We start from the raw sequence: 20,410 nt of genomic DNA, 5'->3' as shown, positions 1-20,410 counted from the left end.
ACTCCGTGCAGGCCGCAGAGATTATTCATTGACTCGAGCTTGTGAACTTTCCGAAGGGCTTACCGTAAATATATATACTGATAGTCAGTATGCTTTTCGGGTGATTCACAACTTCGGCAGACTTTGGGCAGAACGAGGTTTCTTGACCTCACATGGCACTAAAATCCAGTATGGCTTCTTGATAGTACGGTTACTCTCAGCGCTTGCACTCCCCACTCAGTTAGCGATTATGAAATGCGCAGCACATCAGAAGATAATAGATAACGTGGGAAAATGGAATGCTTTCGCTGACCAGATAGCCAAACAGACTGCTGCTGATCTCTCTTCAGAAATGTATACTTCAAGGGAAGCCACAAATGTTTGTACTTTGGATGAGGGTATTGAATCTGTGAAAAATATTCAAGCTGATGCCACTTTAGAGGACTCTAAACAATGGGCTGAGGGTTTGGCAAAATTGGATGATGACAGGTGTTGGGTGGACAAGGTAGAAGGGAAATGGTTGTTGCCAGATGCGTACATTACGATGATGGTAGCTATGGCTCATGGTCCCACCCATATCTGTGCACAAAAGTTACCAAAATGTTGCAAAATGTCTGGGTGAACGATAAAATCTCCAAAGTAGCTGAACGCTTCGTCCAGAGTTGTATGATCTGTTTGCAGCATAATGTGGGAAAGGGCACATCGACTCCTAGGGGTAGTTTTGGTCCACCTTCTGTCCCCTTCGAGCTGATACATTTTGACTTTATTGAAATGGAGCGTTGCAACAACTACAAGTACGTACTAGTGGTTGTCTGCGCTTTTAGTAAATGGGTTGAAGCCTTTCCTGTTAAAGATGCCACAGCCATGACAACGGCAAAGACCATACTAAAGGAATATTTTCCTAGGTTTGGTTTGCCAAGAGTCATCTGGTCGGACAATGGTCCACATTTTATCGCTGCTTTAATTCTGCAGATATGTGCGGGATTACAGATCGATAAACGGTTCCATTCGGCTAGACACGCTCAGAGTGCCGGTTTGGTATAAAGACACAATGGCATCATCAAGAGCAAGCTCGCTAAGACGTGTGCTGGCACCAAACTGAAATGGCCGGACGCCTTACTGATTGTGTTATTGTCTATGGGAACGACCCCTCAAACTAAGACTGGGCTCTCTCCATTTGAGGTGGTCCTGGGTAGGCCAGCTAACATTTGGAATCTCCCTAAACCCCGATCATTGCGTGACATTGAGCATGTACTTCTTTCCGATTACTGTTGCCAGTTAACTAAAAATCTGTATTTGATTTACCAACAGGTGAGAGAAGCTCTCCCCATTACGTACGAGGGCCCAGGCTACAGCATACGGCCAGGCAGTTGGGTCTTAGTCAAATCGTTTGAAAGATCATCTTGCCTCGCACCTCGTTGGCGGGGCCCACATCAAGTTCTCTTGCTCACACACCGCTGTGCGAGTGGCAGGGCAGAAACACTGGATCCACGCGTCCCACATCAAGAGGATTCCCTTCCCTTTCCCACACGATACAGAAGACACAGATTCCCCTACCTGTGCTACAACCAACGATCACGAAGCATCAAGCAGTATCGAGAGTGCGTCGGAGACTCTCCCTGAGCCCGTGGGGCATGGGGAAACAGTTGCTTTTTCTCCACACTCTCCAACAGATCCTTTTGCACCATTGTCAAAACCTGTGTCAAATCCTGTTTTGAAGTCACCACTTCCATCAGGAAGCAACGACACATTGTTCGCAGATCATGCAGTGCCAGGAGTCACAAGGTACGATCTGCATCCGAGGAGTTAGACTTACTGCACTGTTCGGCTCTACCATCAAGGGTAAAATCATCCAAGGGCTTGTCTTTTTGGCCCGTTCTTTTGCACGTAAGGGAATTCCGTTGGCTAGGGTTTGGGAAAGGACTAAGAAAACGCTTGATCTGGAGATTGCCAGCAAACTAACTTTAGTGTATTTGTTTGAAGAAACAATACCTGCAACCGCTCCCACTCGTACGGAACAGATAAGAGACTGTGTGACTGACCGTAAAAATGTACAATCGAATGCGTGGGCCCCGAAAGCGTATTGTTGCCTTGTGATCTTGTTAACTGGTTTCACAATAGTAATTGCCTTAGGGTTTTGGTATTTGGAAGAAGTACATCCGCTTGAAATTCTGTTACCCACTGAAAAGGTACCTACTGTTTCTACACCTTTCGTGCATCTGCACACTCTATCTTCTAGAGACAGAGAGAGCATAGACAGAGTTACCATAACAATACTCTATTACTCATCATGAATACCACACATGCCATTTTTAACAAATCTAATTGTTGGGTCTGCTCGCATTTACCGCAACACGGGGATAAGGGGCTGTGTTGGTATATTCATCCTTTACCTTTGACTACTGCATGCTATGCTTCTTTAAAGGCACTATTCTTTGGCCGATGGAATGATAGCATCTCGGGGAACTTCGATGGGACTAATTTGAATGACTTTGAGAAACGTGTTCCAACGCCCCTGGGATGCTCACTCTTTGCGAATAGGAGCAAGCCTAATGTTGCTTCTATTAGGCCTTCTGATAGACTGTCCTGTCGTTTTCAATCTTTGATCTCTTTCAAGATGGATCATATAGGCAATAGGGATGCCACGCCACATTCTTATACCGTTAACCACAGCTCCAATTCAGGTTCTTTCTGCATACAGAGGAATGGTACTCAGTCAATGGGTGATTTCAAGGGTTGCGCCAACGTTGCGAACTTGACTAGTGAGGACAGACCTTTGTATTTAGGCGAACCTGTCTACTTTGTTTGCGGTAATGTAGCTTTCCCCTGGTTACCTAGGGATTGGCAGGGAACCTGTTATTTAGGGATTCTGTTAGCCGGGATATTCATTTCAAGCAGTGTAGAAATTTCAAAGGCTTGTCCAAGGCGAAACGAGAATGGCGATACTTCAGCACAAGTTCTGGGGGACGTAGCTAAATCCTTTGTACCATTTTGTGGCCAAATATTGAACTCTGAAGATATCAGAAGACTAGCGAGAGTACTGGTGAGGGCCATCAACCGGACCACTGACATACTCTATAACATGACTCTAGAACAAAAAGCGATAAGGTTAGTGGCACTTCAGAACCGGATGGCATTAGACGTCATCCTGGCTGAGCGTGGTGGGGTATGAAAATGAGTGGGATCCGCTTGTTGCATTTTCGTGCCAGATTCCTCCGCAACTATCTTTAGGGCAATACAAAATCTGCACGTCCTTAGTTCAGAAGTGCATGTTCCCGAGGGAAACTGGGATCTTAGCGCTTGGTTCTGGGACTTCTTGCGATCTTGGGGATGGAAGCTACTCTCGATCTTGCTGATCATTTTGATTATTCTGTCGCTTTTCTGTTGTTGTACACAATGTCTTCCTGGCATGTGTTCGGTGTTAGGAGGATGTTGTGCACAGGCAATGGGTACATTAGGACACAAGGTATGCGCCCCTGAGAAAATGACCACCGAATTTGTGTTGAAAGAAATCTCAGCATCTGACCTCATGGCGATCGATCTATTATAATTAGCCAGGACTCACAATTACCACTGAGAATTGTACAGCATAGATCAGACGAAGCAAGACAGTCGATAGAATACGATGATGGTGTGCCACCCATAAATATTCCAAAGACAAACAAAGAAGGTTGGTTGATCCGCTTCCCCCCCCGTTAAACGGGATATCATATTGTGCCTCCTTTCCTGTATATATTGGCCTAAGCGCAGTTGCTCTGCGAAGAAAACCGCGTTGCAAAGTTCCGATTTTAGATCGACTTCGCCGCCATTTTAGGTCTATCACCCATTTTGATTTCCCATTCAAATGTAACTCTGTATTCTAAAATTGTGGACAGTGTTTCCCGCTTGTAACTGAGCCATTCTGAACCTTGTACTGAAGTTAATGTTTAGACTGTCCGTTGGCCAAATGTTTGGGTTGTGTAAAGAGACCTTAGCCCATGCCTGACTTGTATACTAAGGATTGTCTACACCAATAAGTCTGATCCGCGGACATACATCGACCACAATTTTGAGCAAATATCTAACGTGGACACTGGCTGAACTGCATTGCAAAGGACATGTGCTAAGGCTTATTGCTAAATCCAAGAATACACTGTTGCCATTGTAACTTGTTTGCATTTAAGCCGAGGATGATCCATGTGCATATTGTCGGACAAGCCATAAGTGAACTCGGCACGAACTCTAGACCATGGATTATTAACTTGCAGAGGGGCTGGACATTATTATCGAAAATGTATAAAATGCACAACTGTTTAGATGTCCAGTACCTCTCACTTCTCACACCGAAAGGGCTGGTATTTGCTGTTATGCACAGAGAGCCAGATAGCCATCTGCATCAGATCTGTTTTTGTTTCTTTGTAACTACGTAGTAATAGAAGGGGCGTGGCTTGGGCAGCCATGGAATAGTCTGCGGGCCCTGTGTGCTCCGTGATCCGGCATCCAGATCCGCCTGAAAACGCATTTTATTTTACATGATTCGAGCAGCAGAACACATCTAAACGTGTCGGAAGGCACCTGGCAGAGCATGAGCGAGCGAGCGGCACATGAGAGACCGAGGAGCAGCTAGACAGATACTTTGTATCCTTGAGAGCGGCCGTGAATGCAACATTAATATGGCGGCGACCCCAGAGAACAAAGGGATCCCGCAGGATGCGTCTCCGTAATGGAGTTGCCGGTTCCATTATTCAGCTACAGTATCACGCGGCGGCTACAAATAATTGAAAAGACATTCGCAGCTGCTCCGGGCTGCTGACAGCGTGCCTCGTCTGCCGGCGCAGCCTTGGACAGCACTGCACCGGAGGGGCACGTCGGGTGCGCGAGCCCGATCCTGAAATCCTGATGAAGGGGCTGCGCCCGCTGTGCGCGAGGCCCGAGGCGGACAGCAGCGGCTGACCCAGCACAACAGTGGGCTGCCACTTCCATAAACAGCTGATGTCGGCACGCGGCTGGGAGTCCTTGAAACAGGCACTACGTGCTGTGCGCACTGGAGCGTGATCCCTGGTAGATCACCCCTTGAAACAAAACGGAGCACACCACACTCATAAGAGCCAATAAATAGCAGGTTAGTGGGTGCACAGGGATGGAGCATAGTGCTGTATGCTACGTGGAGCGCGAGTAGACCCCCTGCCACATTACATCTGGACATTACGACCTAGGGAGGTCCTGCACCAAAAAAGTAGCAGATTACAGTCACATATGATAGACCCTGCTGGCTATAAGAACATTGGAGGCAACCTGGGAAGTGGAGCGTCGCAGTACCTCCTGATGAGGAAAATTGAGAGTAATGGATATTAACTGGCGGCTGAGGCATGTGACCGCGTGACACATTCTGACAAGGACATACTGTAACATTGCGAAAACCTACACGTGACCTGGCAGGCCAATGCAAGGAGGGTGTGAAGTAATGTTGTGTTCGGTGTGATCCCCCGCAACACGCTGATGGCGCGTGGATAATTGTGCGCAGTAGGAAAACGTGGGAGAAGACAGTCCATTGGAAACATATTGTCGCGCGCCGCAAAATAACGCATCCCCCCGTGGCTAGCGCCCTAGCGCCCAGAAGACCTGAGCACGACACAACGTCACTGCATTGTGGGAACCAGATACGAAGGGGAATTGCGAGATGTCTGTGAAAGGACTGAGAGCCAAATCTAAACAATCCACAATGGAGGTCTTTGAGAAAACGCAGCGGACCCAGGTCCTAGCGGCCATAACAGAATTGAGCACCAAATGGGGCACAGCAATGGCGGACCTGCGGACAGCCCTGGAGAACAAAATTGATGCTGTGGGAATCGAAGTTACCCTGCTGCGACAAGATGTCCGAGTGCTGGCGGAGAGAACAAGTGGCTTGGAAAGCGCAGTGAAGGTTAACACGGATGTCAGCACAAACAATGCAAAGGAGGTCCACGTGCTAAAACGGCAGGTCGCCAACCTTGAAAATCGAGTGGAAGAAGCGGAGGGACGGGCGAGAAGGAACAACATACGGGTGGTCGGCCTGCCCGAGGGGGAAGAAGGCCATGACCCCACGGACTATGTGGTGAACATGATTCTCCAGGAGATAGGAGCAGACAAACTCTCACATGGGTTTACTGTTGAGCGTGCACATTGAGCCTTGGTGAGGAAACCACGACCTGGGGCCCCGCTGAGGCCGATAATTGCAAGGATCCTGAACTACAAAGACAGGGAGAAGATCCTGGAGTATTTTTGTAAGGGCGGAACAATTGAGAGAGCATCCACCAACATCACGGCGTACCCGGATTACACGATGCTGGTGCAGAGGCAAAGGTACAGTTACGTGGCCATCAAGAGGAGGCTGCGTGCAGCGGGCATCAAATATGTGCTTCTGTACCCGGCGAGGCTAAAGGTGTTGCACAAGAGCAAGGTGCTTTTCTTCGACACTCCGGAGGAGGCGGCGTCGTGGCTGGATCTGCAGGGCTGCCTGGAACAGGAGGCTGATCGAGATCGTCTGGAGCATGATAAGTGAGGAGTCTGTGTCGCGGACATTAAGTGGGAAGGTGGACTTGTTATGAGAACATGGGAGATTTGATTGACATTTGTGTAGCCTTTGGACCTTGTGCGCTGGCTGGACTACAATATAGAGAATTAAATGCATGCTGGAGCTGAATAGCATTAACATCATGCGTAGTAGTATGGGAAATAGGAGCAAAGGGATGGAAGCAACCTACCCTTGAGAATTAGTAGTTAAGTGGCCATTAGGGCGACTTCACCCTGCTGAGCCCTGAGTATAGACTTGCTAGGCAGGGCTAGATGTGGGGGTGCCTGAGATCCAGGGATGGAGCTGGGCAACGGTTGGGGAGGGTGTTGCTGGGTGCGGATGGGGAGATGGGTGGGAGGGAGGAGGGAATGTTTGTGGTGTATATAGTTTTGGGGAGTTCTAGTTTAAATACGAGCCTACATAGAAGAGTCGGATCGTACTGCGCTGGTGGGAGGAGGAGAGGGATTCAGTTGTGCCATGGGGGACCTTAGAATAATTACTTGGAAGACAAACATGGGCAATGTAGACTCGGCGGGTACTCTGTGGGAGGCCTTCAAGGTTGTGATTAGAGCAGTTGCTATAGCGAAGTCTAAGGGTCTGCAGGGAGTGATCCTCGCGGAATTACAGGAAGCTGAAAGAGAATTGGAAAAGGCACTGAGGGGCGGGAATGAGGCCACTCTGGACAGTGAAAGAGAAGGTTTAGAGAAGTTGCTCAAATGCGCCAACCTTTCAAAAATTATTCAAGGTGAGTCAGTCATTTCTTATTATTTTTCACAATTTATTAAAAGATATACAAACGAAAAGTACTTCAAATTTGGTGTTTTCTTCACACCTTATAATGTTTATGTAACTCGCTCTCAGATCCTTAATGCAAATAAATGTTGGATTTCCACGAAAATTGCTTAATCTTTTGTACAGCTTAGTACGGGGTGTTTCCTCCACACACGTTGTTTGATAACTCTTCAAAGGAATGCTTAATCTCCATTTTTGTTTGTAATTTATTAATTTTAGCATCTGCCCCTCCTCCTCCATTGGCAATGTTGTCCACCTAGAGCAAGGATACCGACATGGCGCCTCAGAGCAGAGGCGCTTAGAGATCCCATCTTTAGGGAAGACACAAGGGAGGAAATGGTCAGCTATTTTGAGACAAACACGGGCAGCGTAGACTCGGCGGGTACTCTGTGGGAGGCCTTCAAGGTTGTGATTAGAGGAGTGGCTATAGCGAAGTCTAAGGGTCTGCAGGGAGGGATCCTCGCGGAATAACAGGAAGCTGAAAGAGAATTGGAAAAGGCACTGAGGGGCGGGAATGAGGCCACTCTGGACAGTGACCTGTTACTGAGACTGCAGCAAACGTGTGCTGAGCGCTGGGAAAGACTGAGTAACCTTAATTATAGGAAGTATATAGAGAGGCAACATGCAGGGGGTGACAAGCCAGGTCGGATTTTGGCATGGCTATACAAGAGCAAAACTCCGAGACCCCCGATTAGAGTGATAGAACGGGAGGATGGAGGGGAGGCAGACACCCAGGAAGGAGTAAATCAGGAATTTGCGAAATACTATGAGTTGTTGTACTGTGATGACGGGGGGGATGATCGCGAGAGAATAGAAGAAACACTGGAGGACATAGGATTGCCACAGATTAGTGCAGATGAGAGAGAGGAAATGGACGCACCCATTATGTTGGAGGTGCTGGGAGAAGTGGTAAGGCAGTTGCCGACCAGTAAGCCCCCGGGAGCTGATGGGTTACCAAGCGAGTTCTATAAAGCATTCAAGGAGGAGGTACTCCCCCCGCTGTTAGACATGCTAAATGAGGCGCACGAGCGAGGCAGACTGCCAGAGCCATTAAGAGAAGCGATCATAATACCGCTCCTCAAACCTAACAAGCCTGGACACAGCTGTAGTTCTTATAGACCTCTGTCAATGTTGAATCAAGATAGTAAAATTCTGACTGCTATCCTGGCTAATAGGCTGCGTAAAGTCAAAGATAAATTGAAACACCCGGATCAGACGGGTTATGTCCCAAACAGGAACATATCTCGCAATCTTAGAAGGCTCCACAGAGTCATTGAATATGGGAACACGAGTGGAGATGACCTGGCGGTGGTGTCGCTGGATGCAATAAAGGCCTTTGACTCAGTCAAATGGTCGTGGCTCTTGGCGACCCTTGCTGGTTACGGGATGGGTCCGGGATACCTACGGTGGGACAAATTGCTATATAGAGAACCGCTTGCTACGGTTAAGACAGGGACAGTAATATCAGAGAAGTGGAAACTCAGCAGAGGTACCAGACACGGCTGCGCATGGTCCCCCATGCTCTACATATTGGCTCTAGAACCTCTTGCTATTTATTTGAGACAACAGTATGACACAATAGGCATCCCTGTGGGAGATGAGCGACACCTGATATCATTGTATGCTGACGATATACTACTGTATCTGCGATATCCAGAAGAGAACCTTCAGCACATACTGGGGGTGATGTGAAGATATACAGATATGTCTGGTATAGCGGGGAACCCTCAGAAGTCAAGCATGTTCCCACTGGGTATGTATAGAGGGATTCCCCTGGATCACCTCCCAGTGCTACTGGTTCCATGGGTTGCCAACACATTCTGCTATTTAGGAATAGATATCTACCACTCTGTAGAGGAAGAACACAGGCGCAATACAGAAGTAGCGGTCATGAAAATTGAAAACTGCATGCGGTTCTGGGTTAAGCTCCCCCTGGCAATGTTGGGACGTAGCGCTATGCTGAAGATGGTGGTTCTGCCCAGGCTTCTCCAATACTTTGGGAACATCCTGTATTGGATACCTAAGAAGTTTTTCTGCAGGCTAGCCAGTATGTGTTTGGACTTCATTTGGCAGGGCACGCGAAAGCGAGTAGCACTATGGAAGCTGCAGAACCCCTGTGAAAAAGGCGGTATAAAATTGCCCAATTATGAAGCCTATTATGTAGCGAGCCAGCTGCAATATGTGGCTAAATGGCTCTCGGAGGAGGTGACCACCGAAATCAGGCTGTTCCGACGGGACTGTCCCCCATTTTACTTGAGAGAGATGATGTGGTTGCCCCGGGTTGTATTAGAAGGGACCCCCAAGATGATGGTGCTAGGCTGGAAGATGTGGCGCAGGGCGTGCCAACTGATGGGGAACCCATCCCCATGCTCCCCTCTGATACCGTTGGTTGCGCTGGCGGGCGGAGATGTACAATTTAGGGCGACAATTAGAAACCGATGGGAGTCAGTTGGGATAGTGACAGTGGGAGATATCTGGCAGGGCGGGACCATAACAGATTTTGAGGAGTTGGGGGTAGAAACAGGGTTGCACACCGGCCAGTATATTACGTACCATAGACTGGTGAGGGAACTTAAGGGAACGTGGTCTGAACTGGTACTTGAGGAAGAACCAGATATTACTATGATATAGCCGAAGGGGGACACGAGATATCTAGGATATATGAGTTGGTGATGTCTAGAGTGGGAAGGGAGTTAGTGCAATTAAGACTGGAATGGAAGAAGTGGGTATCTCGATGCAGGATGGGATGTGGGAACAAGTTCAGGGGTATCACAAGAAAGTGTCAAGAAATGCTAGGCTACAACAGATGCAATTGTACATTACGCATAGAGCGTACCTGACACCCGAAGAAATGGCCAAGTTTAAGAATGTGGGACGGCAGGCTTGTCCCAAGTGCGATGAGGAGAATGCGAGCATGGTACATATGTTCTGGTCATGCCCGGTTATTGAAGGCTTTTGGGGAGAAGTTGTGTGCGCCTTAGAAGTAGAGGGTATTGGCCTTGTAGTGGATTCTGTGTGGGCCTGCTTGTTAAGGGGGTTCCCTAGGCCGCAAAAACTTAGGCATATTAGCAAATTAAAAGATTTAGCATATGCGCTTGCTAAGCGAAGCATTGCTATGGGGTGGAAGACATGCCACAAGCCGAGGCTGGAGTTATGGTGGATGGACCTGCAAAAGTGGGCGGAGGCTGAAACCATGGTATGGCAAGAAGGTAGCAGCAGTGGGGAAGAAGGCGAAACTGAGACCCTGATAGCCTGGAGACTGCTTATAGCAGAACTATTTGGCACAACCCAGGACCCTGCAGATATAACGGAAAGCGGAACCTCACCATAAAACGCAGGAAAGGAACGTCAGCAGTAGTAGGCTCAGAACGGGGGGAGGGTAAAGGGAAGCAGTGAACATATTTGACCAATGTATACATGAGAAGTTGTTGTATTTACTGCAGTTTTTGGTTTGTAATGTTTGTTAAAATTCAATAAAACTTTTTTTTTTAACCTACGTAGTAATAGAATAAAGATCTGTGACTCTTTATAAACCCGTGTTTGGTGTATTTCCTTTTGGGGTACTCAGCCTCGATATTTCCTTTTGCTTTAACACCCCCAGGCTGGTAAGAAACATACGCATAAGACATTACATAGAATACCACACACTTCTGCCAGGACCAATGGGACCACTAATGCCACGATTGTATCACAGGCACTAGCCTCTGTCCTGCCTAGCAATATGATATGCCAAGAAACCTCTAAAGACTTTATAATAGTGGAAAACCCAAAATTGAAAAATAAACAACAGGGATATATCCCTGGCTTAAAGTTAGCATCTACTAAACAGCCTAATACTGAAATCCCAGGAGGAAATGAGACCACTAGAGAAAACCTCTTCAAGTCCCTTAAGTACACAAGAGCCCACCGTGACGAAGGAAGCTGCTCTAGTGGAATTAGAATTAGAGGTAAGGGAATTAAGTTGACCGAGTAAACTATTAATACCCCAGAAAAGAAACGTAAGTCAGCGATCAGAGGAAGCAAATGATCCATCGCACCCCTCTGTTAAAATGGTACAATCTAATAATATTCTGATGGAGTGTGAATAACACAAGCTCTGACAAAATAAAGATTACTGACTTATTTGCCACCTCAGCCAGTTCTTTTTTGGACCAGCCCAATGTCCTAGAATTAATGCATCAACTACCAGCATTGAGGAAGATCACTACCCACGCGTTAAAAAGAGTTTAAATACCTCGCTCCTTTTGAGAGGCTAGCTCAAGGGCAACCCGCTCGTCTTGGAAGCAAGATGACGCAGAGCATCAAGGGTTCGATCCCAGGGAACGCGCTAAGAAACCTCTGCGTATTAAGCACGTTATAACTAACCCCTTACAATTACAATTATGGGAACCTAATTGGACTATATTGCATTTCGTGTCCTCGATCATCATCGAACTCATCATGACACAGGTACCCAATTTTTTAAATCTTGGCTATGAATTTGTAAAAGTGATGAAACCTAAGGCTTTGATAAATAAAGCCAGCCGTTCCCCTTGGTCGGTAACTCAACCATCTGAGAATTTCATAAAAGAGATAATAGTTACTAGAGTCTTCCTTGCGCTACAAACAAGACGTATCCCGTCTGTGAGATGAGCCAATTATCCATCAGAAGTCAAACATTTCGATGAAGTCGATTGACGGTCGGAGCCTTTCATCCCAGCTGATTAAAATCAGGTCTTGCAGGGGCTATCACTCTTTTGTATCTAACCCCCTAGGTACCCATCTGTTACTTGCTGCAGACATCATCTTTTGCAAGAAGCCTGTTTGAGGGCACATTTATTCATAGATGGCTACACTACATGTCAAGTGCCTGCATGGAAAAATTAATCTGGTAGACCGTTTGTGGGTCTGATCACTGCCGTCTCTACCCACCTGAGAGCTTCAGAGCTTCTTCTGGCCAGTCGATCAGATCACGTGTTAGCTATCATGGTGGAAATTCCGCTGATGGGAGGGAAGTAAGCCTTCCTGCTGATAAAATGTCTCCAACCCTCCAGGAAATGGTAACACAGACTTGGTAATAAACCAAATTGACTTGCTGATAGAATCCTGGAAACGTATCTACCCTAAAGGGGTTACATGTCTTTATATTGGGAAATTATATATTGAAAGAATATGTATGGAATATTTTATATCACTTTTTTTTATAGTGATTGCACTTTTTGGGGGGCGGAATCCCCCTCAAACCCTCATTTCCGACCCCTAAAAACCCACCGAACCATTTCCTAAAAATATTGAACCCTTTACCCCACTACTAAATGCATTCACTATAAAAAAAGTTCGATATAAAATATTCAATATATGTTCTTTCAATATTTAATTTTTGATATAAACACTATGCACCGCCTAAAGGCTATTATTGTATTGTAGTAGACCCAACCCATCAGCGGCCCTGGTTCCCAGATAAGTGGGTAGAGGTCCTAAAAGACTATTCCTGTATCAAAAAATTAATTTCAGGTGTGGGCCATTGGACCAGAGGAGGAAGATACTATTGTGGATGGCAGCCCTTGGTTATCCTTAGTCGGGAGTTGCCAAATACATCAAATGATCAATGTGGACGAAAAAAAGACTTGCAGTATACTTGGGCAAATGGCTTGCAATCCTATTGGATTGATTTTATATTAACAGAACTTTCTGGTTTCACATAAATGAATAGGTTTAGGCGTATTCATAACAAACTCAGTGACCATGTTATCTTAGAATTCTCCCTGACAACTGATGACAAGCCTATAAGGGAGAAACTAGAAGGTGACTATTGCTTAAACAATAATGGAAACTGTATAAAATAATCAGAGAACAAATTGTGTAGAATCAATGAAATGTTGGATGCGTTAACTAATAATTCTGATCCTATTTTTGGTAGCATAGAGGATTATTACACAATAGTATAGGACTCTGTACACAAAAGTGTAAAGTTCCAAAACAGAATGACTTTTCTTTAATTGCCTGCATAGAAATGTACATGATCAACTAGTGGCAAGTAGGAAAAAAGAGTTAAGAACTAATATCCGCTGGATACATAGAAATGTACATGATCAACTAGTGGCAAGTAGGAAAAAAGAGTTAAGAACTAATATCCGCTGGATACATAGAAATGTACATGATCAACTAGTGGCAAGTAGGAAAAAAGAGCTAAGAACTAATATCCGCTGGATACATAGAAATGTACATGATCAACTAGTGGCAAGTAGGAAAAAAGAGTTAAGAACTAATATCCACTGGATACATAGAAATGTACATGATCCTGAAATTAGGTCGATCCAGGAAAGAACATTTGAAAATGCAATATAAACATTGGTACAGGTTGCAGAGAGGGTCTATGGCCTCAATTCAATGGACATGAATGTATCTGGCTTTAAAGGACAATGAAATGCAAAGATTTCGGCACATTTATAAAAAAACATTACTTTGGCATGTTAGGCATCAGGGAAATTAATCCGATCTCTGGTGCCATGTGGAAAACATAAATATTATCCCTATATCATCGTGCAAAATTATTGAGGGAAACAATCGATAAGTTCCATTGGGGGACAAAGAATACTTTAAATTCACAGAGATTTGAAATTGAAGAAGTTATAGGAGACCTGAAGGCCTCTAGAGCACCCGGGCCTGATGGCCTCCCGAACTCACTTTATAAGACCAATGCAAAAGTATGGGCTTTTATACTTTATGTCATCTTTTGCGAGATCGTATGCACTGGTCAAAACCCTATGTCCTGGAGAACGTCAGTGCTAATCCCAGTATACAAAAAGGGCCCAGGAAACTACCCATCCAGATATAGAATTCTGGCGATGTTAGATTCTAGTGCCAAAATCTTTAGCAAACTACTCCTGAGCCATATAAATATGTGATCGATGAAAAGAGGATTTTCAGTAACCAACTATCCGGGTTTCGAAAAAAGTTCATAGTACTTTGTCAAAAACATCTGGACTTTAATGCACTTTATTCGTGGCATCTAACTTTCTAAAACGAACGCACTTTACATATGTTACATTGATTTTAGCAAGGCTTTCTATTTAGTGGATAGGAGGCTCTTTGGGAAAAATTGAGAAAGGTGGTTTACACCCTGAAATATAGTTAGCAAAATGTCTATACGCTGATAATACTGTACAGATTAGAGTGCAGCAAGAAGCTACAGTTGGAGAACAAATAATACCTGTCCACTACGGCCTAAAACAAGACTGTGCACTCGCCCCAGTATTTTTTAATTTATATATTTCAGATCTTGAAGGAGCTTTTAAAAACTGTAATAATCACCTGCGACGTATCGCGACTCACCCTATTGCCTGGGCCTCCCACGCAGACGACATCGTCATTTTTGACCATAGTGCGTTAGGACTGCAACACAGTTTAGATACATTAAGAAGGCACTCCGTACAACATGGCCTAATTATCAATATATCTAAAACAAAAATTATGACAATGAAAGCTAGTTGTAAAAACGATAAAGAGATCAAATTGGACTGTCCAAAATACCATCTTGGAAGAGGTATCCAGTTATTCCTATCGCGGAATGATAATATCGAATGAACTGGGTAAGGAGGCCCTTTCAAAAAGCTGTAACCTGTAAAACCATTACTACATTTAAGGCAATCAGGTCTTTTATATCTAAATCTGGTGGGTTCTCGATAGAGGGATTACTGAAATGATATAACTCCTGTGTAATTCCAAGCGCACTATATGGCCTTGAGGTATTCTCAGCCAAGGAAACTTGTTGGTTAAAGGTCCTTGAGGGGAAGCACTGGAGGAGGGCTCTGGGACTACTGCAATCTTTACCAGTGAAGGCTATCTGTTTTGAATTGGTTCTTATCTCCATATCTACAAGAAAAATGATAGCAGCCTGCAATTTGTATATCAAATTGATGCTGAGCCAAGGAAACCCCAATTCTGTCTATTCATACCTTCTAGATCATGATGGCAGGCTGAGCACACACCCAGCCTTGAAGGCTTGCCGCAAAGAGATGGAGGGGTTTCTTGAAGCAATAGGGTGTTCGTGTCTGCCTGAGGACAACATGGCAATTAAATGTTTAGCAATAAATAAAAGGTCAATGGCCTGGGACTGGAGCACACAGACTACCTACTTAGCTGGGAAATCCAGCCACGTGATGTATTCTATGCAGGCGTTCCCCATTGACCCTGCATGTGCATATATTATTCACCTACAGAACACCAAAGGAAGAAGATGAATCCTCCTACTGAGGCCGAATAAGCTCCCAGCGCTAGAAAAGGGGGAGCGTGGGAACATTCCCACCAAAGGTTGCGTATGTAGATTATGTGGGAAAGAACTTGAGAGCTCTCGCGCCTTCTAACTGACTGCACTGTTTTAACACCTCTGCATGAAAAAGGTTACATGAAACTAGTACACGATATGAATGTCATGCATATGAACCAGTTTTGGTCCCTCATATACGAGGGAAGAAATCTGATCATGAATTTGACTGTTTATTACATCTGGCAAAAAATTATGAAATGATTGTCCTTATATGTTTTATCACGCAGACTAACCAATACAAGGCTTTACCTTGGATGTTAGATCAATCTATATGTGGTTTACGAACTGTATGTTTTAACTTTCTATAACATTTTAACTTATTTTATTACCGACTTGAAATGTTTATATGAAATATTCTTAACATGTATGCATATAAAATACTAGTTCCTTTTAGTGTTAAAGGTTATAACTAATCAATATGCCAATTTAATTTTAAAAAAAATACCACTGGCGGTGACACAGTATGCCGCAGTCTGGTTACCCTGGCTGGGATACAATGCAGTATGCCACAGTCATATTACCACTGGCGGTGACACAGTATGCCACAGTCTAGTTACCCCTAGTGGTGATACAACATGCCACAGTCAGTTACCAATGGCTGGGACGCAGTCTGGTTACCCCTGGATGCGACGCAGTACAGTGTGCCACAGCATAGTTACCCCTGGATGCGACGCAGTATAGTATTCCACAGTCTGGTTACACCTAGTGGTGATACAATATGCCACAGTCAGTTACCCCTGGTGGGGACGCAGTATGCCGCAGTCATATTACCACTGGCGGTGACACAGTATGCCACAGTCTAGTTACCCCTAGTGGTGATACAACATGCCACAGTCAGTTACCAATGGCTGGGACGCAGTATGCCACAGTGTGGTTATCACTGGCGTGGACGCAGCATTCCACAGTGATATTACCAGTGGCGGTGACACCGTATGCCACAGTCTGGTTACCCCTGGATGCGACGCACTATAGTATTCCACAGTCTGGTTACACCTAGTGGTGATACAATATGCCACAGTCAGTTACCCCTGGTGGGGACGCAGTATGCCACTGTCTGGTTACCCCTGGATGCGACGCAGTATAGTATGCCACAGTCTGGTTACACCGAGTGGTGATACGATATGCCACAGTCAGTTACCCCTGGTGGGGACGCAGTATGCCACTGTCTTGTTACCCCGGGCGGGGACAACATGTGCACCATTTGGACACGCCTCAGCACCGTAAGGCCACTAGGGTAGTGATGGGTGCAGTACAAAAGCTTATTGGCCTAACACATTATGACAACATAATGTCAAATCAAAAAAACATAACGTGGCATGACATAAGACATGACCTTACTTGATATGTTATGCTATGTTGATGTATACCGCGCACCGCTACCATCGGTCTCCAGGCGCTCACGTGGCTCTGCAAGAGAGGGGGCTGGGAGTGTTAGTGAGGATAGGATGAAAGGATAAGTCCAGAACCAGGAGGAACTTGGGTCTGTGAGCGCAGTTTTGCATGTGGGAGTTGGTGATGTGTCGTGTTATGTTGGGGTGGAATGTGGTTGTGGGCACTGGTTAGTTGCATCCATGAGGGGCCAGACTCCCGGATGTCTATTGTGTTGGGATGCAATTGTGTGGTTGGTGGATTTGGGACTAAACAGCACATCATATAAGAACACAGCAGAACATAAAGGGCCTGATTAACGAAAGCATTTTCAATGGGACTTTCCCATCGAAAAACATGTTTGTAAATCCGGCCCAACGTCGTGCCACATCACATAGCAACAGGTAATATCACATACGAACACATGACATAACAACACCTGCCATGATTTAAGATAATCTCACATCACTTAAGAACACAGAACATGCCGTCATCACATATGCAAGACATATTACCCTGGGGCACGGATGTGCAGTCCCCTGCTCACCTTCCTGCTCCACCAGGCCGCACTAGCGCCACCTCTCTCGGTATGTGGCACCGAGCGTGTGTGCCAGCCCACCTGCACAGGCAGAGCCAACTCTCTGGCAGCGGCGGGCGCAAGTTCTCTGCTTGAGCGCTTCAGTGCCGGGGCTTCTTGGAGCCCTGTGCGCTCGGCTGGCAGCCAGGGATGCCGAGGCTAACCTTGGAGTCCCCTTGCAGGTGCAGCTTTGAGGAGTTCCTTAATGGCCCTGTGTGGCAGTTGGCGGGGAGCTGGCAGTGCCCATTGCTTTGTCTCCCTGCATCAGGCGGGCTAGGCAGAGGAGATGCCCACTCAGACCTCCGGTCCTGGAGCAGAGTCTGCTCTGCACCCCCCGCTCTGGGTCTATCGCCCGCTTCTGAAACTGCAACCCCTCCGCTTCTCCTCCTCTCAAGGCGTCCAGTGAATGCGCCCCTTTCTGGGCTCAGCGCCCGCTGCCCCGGTGGTGCACGCGCAGCACTCCTGCTCTGGGCGGCGCTCCTGCTCTGGGGCAGCACTCCTGCTCTGGGGCAGCCCACGGTGCATGCCCTACTCTGCGTGTTTCTACTGGGCAACCCCTCTTCAGGGATCTGCACCTCTTGCTCTGTAGAACGCCCTCTTCCTAGCTTGCCTGCCTACCAGGTCTTGCTCCAGTGTCCAGGGCTGTTAGCCTCGTACCTCTTTTTCTGGGCTCAAACCCTCTGTCCGAAGCTGCCTTTTTAGCACTCCCTGCTTTTGTGGCGTGAGGGTCGGGGTGGGGGGAGGGGGATGTTGTGTGCTAAGCGCCCACTATATGCCTTTAAGCATTTCGTTCATCAAACCGACTTTCGAACTGGTTTTGGACACCCTTTGTCTTCTGGAGCTTAGCACCCTCTGTCCTAGGGCTGCCCGCTCAGCACTTCTGCTCTGGAGCTGTGAGCTCACCGCCCCATGCTTTGTGGCTGTCCCTTCAACACCTCTGCCCTGGAGCTGTTTGTGGAGCCCTTTTGTTGAGGAGCTGTGGATTTAGCACCTCTGCCCTGGAGCTGTCCGTTCAACACCCATGCCCTGGAGCTGTCCTGTTCACCACCTATGCCCTGGAGCTGTCCGTTCAGCACCCATGCCCTGGAGCTGTCCGTTCAGCACCCATGCCCTGGAGCTGTCCGTTCAGCAGCCATGCCCTGGAGCTGTCCGTTCAGCGCCTCTGCCCTGGAGCTGTCCGTTCAGCACCCATGCCCTGGAGCTGTCCGTTCAGCACCCATGCCCTGGAGCTGTCCGTTCAGCAGCCATGCCCTGGAGCTGTCCGTTCAGCGCCTCTGCCCTGGAGCTGTCCGTTCAGCACCCATACCCTGGAGCTGTCCGTTCAGCGCCTCTGCCCTGGAGCTGTCCGTTCAGCATTTTTGCCCTGGAGCTGTCCTTTCAGCACCCATGCCCTGCACCTGTCCGTTCAGCACCCATGCCCTGGAGCTGTCCTTTCAGCACCCATGCCCTGCACCTGTCCGTTCAGCACCCATGCCCTGGAGCTGTCCTTTCAGCACCCATGCCCAGGAGCTGTCCGTTCGGCACCCATGCCCTGCAGCTGCCCCTGCAGCACCCACACCGGCCCCTCAGAGCTACTTCCTGGGGCTACTTGTACTCTATACCCACCTTAAGAGCTGTTCGCCCAGCCCCCATGCTTTGGCTTGGCACGCCTGTCTTGGGGCTGGCCAGTCAGCGCCCCATGCCATTCACTCGAGTCTGCTCGCCCAGCACCCACTGCTGTCCGTGCTGCGCCCCTGCTCATGCTCAGCACCCCTGGCCCAGCGGCACCCCTCGCTTCGGGTCTGTCTCCGGCAGAGGATGCTTCCGTCCCTGGAGGAATGCTGTGGGAGGTGTCCTTCACGCGGCTGTAAGCCGGGCAGGCAGAGGCCGGGGTACCTGCAATCCGCTGCGTCAGCCGGGCACAGAATCCCAAAACTGCCGGAGAACTCCCCCCAATTACTAGGGGAAGGCGCTGATTGGATGAGGGGGAGGAGGCAGACTCCCCGGGCCCCCTCTGCCCCACCCTCTCTTCTCCTTTGGCTCTCCCGCCTCTATTTTGTCCCTCCTGCTAGCCCCTGTTCCCTCTCCCGTGTCACTCCTCTTCCCCTCCCCCTGTCTCTCTGTCGCTCTTATCTTTCTCCTCTGCCTCCACGTCTCCTTCCCTCACTCCACCCTCTATGCCTCTGCCTCTGCCCCTCCTCCCTCCCTGCCACTAGCTCTCTTCGCCCCACATTATCTGCATCCGCCTGAACGTGTCATCCTCTTCCCCCCTAACCTTCTCACCTCGCCCTGTTACATCCCCACTGCCTCCCTTTTTTCTCCCTCTCCAGACCTTTCGCCTCTTTGCACCTTGACATTTTTTTGTCTCTCCCTTTTGAGTGTTTTCTCCCCTCTGCGGCGCTTCCTCCTTTCTTGTATCTACCTCTTCCTCCCACCCCCTCAGACGTCTCTTTCTCTCTCTTGCCCTCCGCCACCCCTCATCCCTCATTCAAACTTTCCGGCCAGTGCTGTCTCTTTCCTCTCCTCACTCATTCCCTGCCCTCTCTCCGCCGTCCTTCTTCCCACTCCCTCTCTCCCCCGGCCAGGGACTCTCCTACCGTCATTTGCTTTTCCTCTCCCCCCTCTCTGTTGCTTCCTGTAAATTAACACCTATATTCCCCATCCCCATCTTTCTCACCTCCCCACAGCTGGCTCTATGTTTCTCAGGTGGTCGGTTATCTTCATTAATGCCCTCCTCCCTCGCATCCCTCTCACAGCTCGATATCCCTCAGTCACGCCTCTTTCCTTCCTATGCCCCCATCCCTAACATCATATCCCTCTTTTTCGTATTTCCCTGCCTGGAGTGTGCCTCCCTCGTGCCCCTCTCCCTTCTCCC

The 20,410-nt window shown here is 47.6% G+C and overlaps 1 protein-coding gene across 3 annotated transcripts in view; it reads right to left on the bottom strand.

Annotated features, from left to right (window-relative positions):
* ZDHHC22 (zinc finger DHHC-type palmitoyltransferase 22) overlaps positions 1–19,602 on the bottom strand; it is a 90,109-nt gene extending 70,507 nt beyond the window's left edge. The window contains exon 1 of one of the 3 annotated variants that reach the window (XM_069638014.1): positions 19,162–19,602. In XM_069638014.1, coding sequence (XP_069494115.1) covers positions 19,162–19,241 — 80 coding nt within the window. In that variant the 5' untranslated portion in view covers positions 19,242–19,602. Of the gene's footprint in view, positions 1–17,494; positions 19,141–19,161 lie in introns of those variants that run through there. The other 2 variants (XM_069638015.1, XM_069638016.1) reach the window with 2 other exon arrangements.
* Positions 19,603–20,410: the final 808 nt, after the last annotated feature.

This window comes from Ambystoma mexicanum, chromosome 14, assembly GCF_040938575.1.
Source record: "Ambystoma mexicanum isolate Mex_15411 chromosome 14, UKY_AmexF1_1, whole genome shotgun sequence".
NCBI classification, from domain to species: Eukaryota; Metazoa; Chordata; class Amphibia; order Caudata; family Ambystomatidae; genus Ambystoma; species Ambystoma mexicanum.
This window is presented reverse-complemented; position numbering and strand designations above follow the sequence as displayed.